At 38.0% G+C, this 6,979-nt stretch overlaps 1 protein-coding gene across 3 annotated transcripts in view; it reads right to left on the bottom strand.

The window, feature by feature from the left end:
* Positions 1-653: 653 nt before the first annotated feature.
* Positions 654-6,979, bottom strand: part of PRKAR2B (protein kinase cAMP-dependent type II regulatory subunit beta) — an 88,517-nt gene continuing 82,191 nt past the window's right edge. For 2 of the 3 annotated variants that reach the window (XM_045510509.2, XM_010946708.3), the window contains 3 exons: positions 5,052-5,117; positions 4,787-4,925; positions 654-2,581 (listed from right to left, as the gene is read on the bottom strand). In XM_045510509.2, coding sequence (XP_045366465.2) covers positions 2,448-2,581; positions 4,787-4,925; positions 5,052-5,117 — 339 coding nt within the window. In that variant the 3' untranslated portion in view covers positions 654-2,447. The remainder of the gene's footprint in view (positions 2,582-4,786; positions 4,926-5,051; positions 5,118-6,979) is intronic. The other variant, XM_045510510.2, reaches the window with a different exon arrangement.

The following is a 6,979-nucleotide window of genomic DNA, read 5'->3' as shown; positions in this document are numbered from 1 at the left end:
ATCCAGAGTTCCTTGCTTCATGCCCTATGTTTCATTTGCAGCTTTTTAAAGCATTTTAAATAGTCTGCTGGCCAGGGTGTATAACAATAAATCAAATACATTCACACAACATGTGTCATAGGTAGTGTTTATGTTAAAATATATGCACCAAGCCCTAGTTCATATTGACAGACAGCTCTCTCTCTCCCTTCCTCCCCTCCTGCTCTCTAAATTCACAGAAGACAAAGGTAGCTCCTTTGTGTTAGAAAAATGTCCTCCCAAAATTCTTCATCACACTTCCTAGAATGAAACAGAGAATTTCCAAGTAGTAAGGACCCTCAGTTAGTGATTAAAAAATGACATCCACAACTCAAACTTGAGGTATTTTAATGACTTTAACAATATACATTTCCTAGTCAGCCACATTTACTTGGTTATCGTAAATGGCCAACTTAGTCTGCAACATACCACAACTCGTACCACGTATGACCACTAGTTAAGATTCTAACAAATCTCTTGCCCTACAGAGCCATGCTTTCCAGCCACACGATGCCCGGGGCTCAGCTGTCACAAATGCCATATCCATGCTTTTCACACCGTGCAATGTGCACCATGGAAGTCATACAAATGAAACAAGCAAAAAAAGAAAGAAAAAAAAAACTTCATTAGAAACATTTTATTATAAAAGTGTGCTTTATTATAAGGAAATTTTAAATATAACCAACAATACTGAAAATAATGTTAACTGGCATTTACAGCCTTGGTCAGAGTTCTTTATTAAACAGGCATTTGTAAGTTAACAATCAGCTTATGCAACAAAACAGGTAACTTGAAAAAGTGAATACAGAACACAGAAGGATGAACCAGGAATCTGGGGGTTCTTTTGTGTTTCTTCTTGTTTAACAGACATGGCTTTTAAAATCTGAAATAGAAAACAAGTCCTCTTCATGTAGTAAGCTCTCCTCCTACGGGGAAGTTTGCAGAATTGTTAAACAGTGTTCTAAGACGTGGCTGAAGGTATACTTAACATATTTCTTATATGTATGTTATCCAATTAACATATTTTACCCACATTTTCATTATACAAGCAAGACCATAAACATTATAAGACCACACTAGCCACAGAACATATTTACCCGGGTATCTATTTCTTCGAAACATGTTTCCCAGAATGAAGTTGCTCCCTTAAAAGTGAACAACTGGTTAAAATGAATTTCTCTAGACATGGGTCATGTAGGCCCAGAAATCATGGAAGAGTATATTGCATTGATTAAATATAATTAAATGCATTTTATGTAGCAGAAGTACAAATAGATCAATTTTCAGCTGAGTTCATTCTGCACTCCTGAGAGTCGACGGGAAAGCACACGGCCAGGCCTGATGGTCTATCCGGAAAGGGCAGAAATACCTTTCATCTATGTTTTTACTTAGAAAAAAATTCTTTTCTCCCACCTTGGAGGAAGCCCATGGGAGATGTCTGCAAAGGACTGTGTTACGTATGCCCAGTGAGGAACCGAGAAATATCCTGTGGGCAGGTTGATATGGACCCCAAATATTTTTGGTATAGGAGACTTTTTCCTTTTTCAGCATACATAATAAGCTCTTAGGCTTTTAGAAGACAACAATTAAGTTTAAAGAGCGTTCTAAAATACTTGTGACATTCAATGTCAAACTCAAATGTTAAAAGATAACAAATACAGCGAGTTGCAAAATGAAAAAAGGAAGCAGCAATATATGATTTATGAGGAAAATAATCTCTCAACTAAAAAGACTCTTGCCTATTACCATAATGACTGAATTGCCTGTCCTTAAAAACCACTGGAATATGCAGGTCACTGGCATTAAGCCAAAGAAGTCAGAAGGTACTTTATTGCAAAAATATAAAAGGTTTTTAAAATTGCATATGATGTTTCATATCATTTCACCAATAGGCCAAGGCCAGCACATAACTTATCAAGCCAGAAAAACTCTAAAACAAAAACGATTGAATTGTACTTACTATATAGAGTGAGAGTTGTACAAAGACTGTGATGCCACACTGGACAGCATGGTTCACTGCAAGTTCCCTCTTACATGGACGCCGTCACTAACACATCAATCCGAGTAAGTCAAAATGAACACACCGCCTATGACAACATCCTTTAATGAACTTCTTAAACACAGATACTTTCAATATGTTACAATTATCTGAATAAACCTTTCAGTCAAATAATTTTGTGGGATAGAAAGTCACTGTCTCTGGATGTGGATTTTTTTTTGATCTACTCTTAGAAAGTGATGTTAAAGCCTATGGACTATTAAATCACTACTCTGTTTACTGACACATTGTAAATGTTAAAAAAAAAAAAAAAAAAGAAAAAACCTGAAATCACAGGAAATGCTTGGCATGTACACAGACAGGCTCTCAGTGGACTAACCACTACGGTGTAATTTTGTCACTACAGGTCTTCTTGCTCCTCACGTTTGCTTCATGCAGTGGGTTCAACAATATCCATGTTTGTTCCAAACAGGGCAACTAACTGTTCCTCATAGGTAGCGATGTTCCTTTTCATAATTTCCATGCAAGGTCCCAAAAGCCTCTCAAATGCTTGCACATCCATGGCTAGGAAAAGGGGAGAATGAAAGAAAAAAATGACATTCTTTGCAAATCTGTACAATTTCTGTCATTTATGGTACCTATTCTGCATGTATCAACAAATGCAATGGCATCTTTAGATAAATATCAAATACAAGAAAAAGGCATAAAGAGAAAAACATCCCACTTCCCAAAGGAAGCTGCCAGCGTCCCCAGGCAGTATGACAAGCAGTTCTAGGTTGGTGGGAGGTTCCTGGTTCAGGTTTAAAAGGATGAGGGACTGTTCTGGCAAGGCCTTGGAATTTTTTAAATAAATTCGTTTTGATGTCACCACCTTAGTAACCGGAACTCCTCAAAGGTGGCAAGGGCGTGTTTTCTGTCTTGTTTTCCCTTCTCGGGGTTTACAATGCCATGTTGTGAAGACCAAATGTTACCTTTTATCATTTTTACTCTTTTATCCTACTGTCTAGTCAATTCTAAATGGCAGCCCAAAGAATGATTTTGTCCACTTCTGTAAGTACGTGCTCTACCTTGCTTAGCTTGCCTGGCTAAAGCAGTTTTTGAGACAGAATTTATAATACACACATGAAAATATGATCACACTCTCTACCATAGAAATACAAATTAAAATTCTTTCTTTCTGTCTTTCAAACATGCAAGAGGGAAAAGGCAGTGTTTACAAGAGAGACAATGGATATTCTTCCAGTGCTGGTAGCATGTAAGTAAGTACAAATAAAAGTGACCTGCAGTGTGTGTCAAAGCCACAAAAAGAAAACTCACTTCGAAAAACCATTTCTCAGGAAAAATCCTATATATGGAAAGGTAGTCTATGCACCCAGACACAAAAGCCATCCCCTCAAAAAAGATGGAAGGGAAACTCCCAAAATATTTAATAGTGGAGAGTGATTAAATAATTTATGTGTTTATTTACGTATATAGGATGTTACAATTCGATGTAATAAATAGGAAAAAAAATGTCTAAGCTATAATGAATGAAAAAAGCAGTTTACAAAACTGTTTAAAAACAGAAAACCCGGGGAGAGGGTATATAGCTCAAGTGGTAGAGCACACACTTAGCATGCACGAGGTCCTGGGTTCAACCCCCAGTACCTCCTCTAGAAATAAAAATGAACCTAATTACCTCCTCCCCTCAAAATAAAAAAAATTTAAAAAAAAATAAAAGCTTAAATAAAAACAGAAAACCCATACAAATTATAAAAAAACCAAGATGAGAAAGAATTATATATAACAGGATGTGGAAATCACTGGGCTGTGGTGGTACTTTTTCCTACCTTTTCTGTATTTCTCAAATTTCATGTGAATTTATTATAGAAAGAAATTAACGGGAGTTCACTCAGCTCACTTTTACTCTTACTATCTAAAGTAATACCACAAACTCAGGGAAATTACCTGTCAGCTTCTAATTGTCTTCTTTCTCATCCAAGTATAACACTTGACTAACATTGTTTAAAACCTTTCAAAAAGTGACTTCTCTTAAGAAAATTCCGAGGATTCTTGCAAATCTTAAGAACACTGAAGCTAAATTTATTCTGCTAACTGTGGATGAAGAGCAAAGGGTGGCTAATTACTTCTGAATCCGTTTTCTTAAAGAAAACGCCATCAAAATTGATAGCTCCTGAATTATATTTTTCATGAGTAAGGTAAGTTATTTCTCATATATAAAACCTCAGCTACATGTAGATGTCTTCCAGTTGAGGATGGCATCTCTGCCAAGCTGTGATGTGGTCCACGGCTGTGATAAACAGTCAAACGACAAGATTCTATTGTGCTTTGACAAACGTGAACCTTTGCTTCCAGTACTAGGAAGAGTAAGTCTCCCCACAGGCACCCCAATGCAGAGCAGACTCCGCAGGGCGGAGCATACGTTATCAAAATATTGTCTTAGCCTTCTTTTTTTGAGGAATATAGTGCACACTGTTCATCTGAAAGATTAGAAAGAAAACTCGGTACTCAGAATTCTTATTTTAACAACATGCAAAAATAAGATGTTATTTCAGCCTATAAAAAACACAACATATACTGTGTGAAATTTTTTTAAAGGAAAAAAAGTGGCTTCTACAAATTGATTTTATCATGCAGTGAATCCTAATCTTGTTGTAAGTTGTGGGGCCCACAAAACTTGTGAACCCAGTAAAAGAATCTGTGCAACACGTACAGTGCGGACAGAACAACTTCCACCAGGGGACGCACACCCACGGCTGTGAGTCCTACCTAAACACTTGACGGTCCCGATGGCATGTGCGGACGCGGCCCGCGGTTTGTTAGTTACCAGAGCAAGTTCTCCAAAGTACTGTCCCCGGGAACACCGAGCGATTTCGACTGCACCATTCTCCTCCACTTCTGATTTACCCTGACAAGGTCATTGAAAAATAAAAGCAGCTTAAGAAAAATAAGTTAACCTTAGTCTAAACATCAAAAAAATCTGTTAGGGTTCCTGCTAATGTTCCCTGGATTTTTAGGACTCATGAATGCTTACCTTTCTTTTCATGGTAATTTTCACTTCTCCAGATTCTACAATGAAAAAAGAATCAGCCAAATCTCCCTATCAGAATGAAACAAAAACAGAGGGTGAAAATGCAAATTTAGTTGACAGCTGTCCTGCTGCCTGACATACCCCTAAAATCAATCCAACCCCAGGGCACAGAAGATTTGCCTAAAAGGTGAAACGCCATGGGAACAGGTCATCTCTCTTTCTCAACTTAGAGGTTATGATCGACAATTATATCATCATGGCTTCACCTGTAAAATGATTTGAAATGATAGGCTCTCTTCCATAGCACTTCTGCTAAAACTAGGAAAGAAAATATGGCAAATAACACTAAGGGAAGGACTCTACCCCAACAGCAGCCTGGATAAAGCATAGAGTTAGAAATGGTAGCACTGTTTTCCATCAGCATCTCCTCTGTCAGCTGCTCCCATGCTCCTGAAGAAGTTTTAAACGTGTACCCTGTATCGTCCTAACAGCATAGCATGGCGACCCAAGATTATCCAGGGACTCCCAAAGAGAAGCAAGCAAACTTCACTTAGGAGGCAGTACATCTGGGTCCAGACATTTGTGCTGCAGTTGGCTGGGGACCTGACCCTGGATACCAGCTTATGGACAAGCCACCTCCAGGCCCCGAAAAGCCTTCTAAAAGAAAGTCCTGCCATTTCTAACTACATAGCCGTATTCTGTTGTTTTTTATTTTTGAATAGACTCTGCCTTGGCTTCCAAGGATGCCTGCCTTCTGAAATTAAACAGCATTATACTAGAGACAACAGATACTGAATTTTCTGAGCCTCTCAAAGTGATCTGGAGAAACCCAGGTATTTCAGAACCCCTCCGTACAATTCAAGAAAGACAGTATCAGATTCCATCACAAAAATAAATGGGGAGTCTAGATTATACTATAGTACAGACATGTATGTTTATAAATACTTAAAAGACAATTCATATCTAAAACTACCTTAAAATAAAGCCTAAGAATAGTATATACACCTCCTTTCCCTTACCTTATGTCAGGTTTTCATAAGAGCTTCATGTTAAATTTTCAAGTGTCTTACATCATAATAGGTTATCAACTGCTGTGTAATTTTGTTTTCAAAATGTGCTCAAAGTACATGTAAGGTGGGCAGGGCATAGCTCAGTGGTACAGTGTGTTGCTTGGCATGCACGAGGTCCTGGGTTCAATTATTAAAATAAATAAAGAAATCTCATCACCTCCCCCACCAGAATTTTTTTTAAAGTGCACGTAAAACTAGTGAAATTAGTTCTGCAGGTTGTGCCAATGTCAGTTTCCTAGTTTTGACACTGAACTAGTGATGCAAAATGAACAGGGAGAAACTGGGTGAGGAGTGAGCACACTGGCCGTCTCCGTACCACTTTTGCAACTTCCTGTGAGTCTGTAATTATTTCAAAATAATTTGAAAAAATCATTTCAAAAGTACTGTATATGTCGCAGTTTTAAAATTTATGTAGTAGAACCTTAGCCTTGTTCTCTGATTTGCCTCCATGTCTTCCCAGTCCCTGACTGCGCGAGTCTGTTGAGGGGGGCAGTGGGGGGGGCCTATTACTTGTTTATTTGCCTTCTAAAACAACTATTCTTTCCTCAGACCTTGAATCTAGTTTCATATGTATCAAAAGAAGAGATCATATTTTAGATAAAGGTTACAATACAGTATAATGTGATATAAAAATTACTGAATTTAACAGTCTGTTTAAATCATTCACTCAATGCTTCAAAAACTAGGAAAAAAGGTATTAGCATGAGTATGCTTTATCTGTAAACTTCAACTGTCTTCATAAATCCCACTTCTTGGTAGGTGTAGCTAACCGAGGCACGTATGTCCGACTGCTGGTTCCAACTGGGATCTTAGAAAACCAGCAGCGATTAAACAGCATGTCGCCCCATTTAGCGCCTGGGG

Source organism: Camelus bactrianus, chromosome 7 (genome assembly GCF_048773025.1).
Source record: "Camelus bactrianus isolate YW-2024 breed Bactrian camel chromosome 7, ASM4877302v1, whole genome shotgun sequence".
NCBI classification, from domain to species: domain Eukaryota; kingdom Metazoa; phylum Chordata; class Mammalia; order Artiodactyla; family Camelidae; genus Camelus; species Camelus bactrianus.
This window is presented reverse-complemented; position numbering and strand designations above follow the sequence as displayed.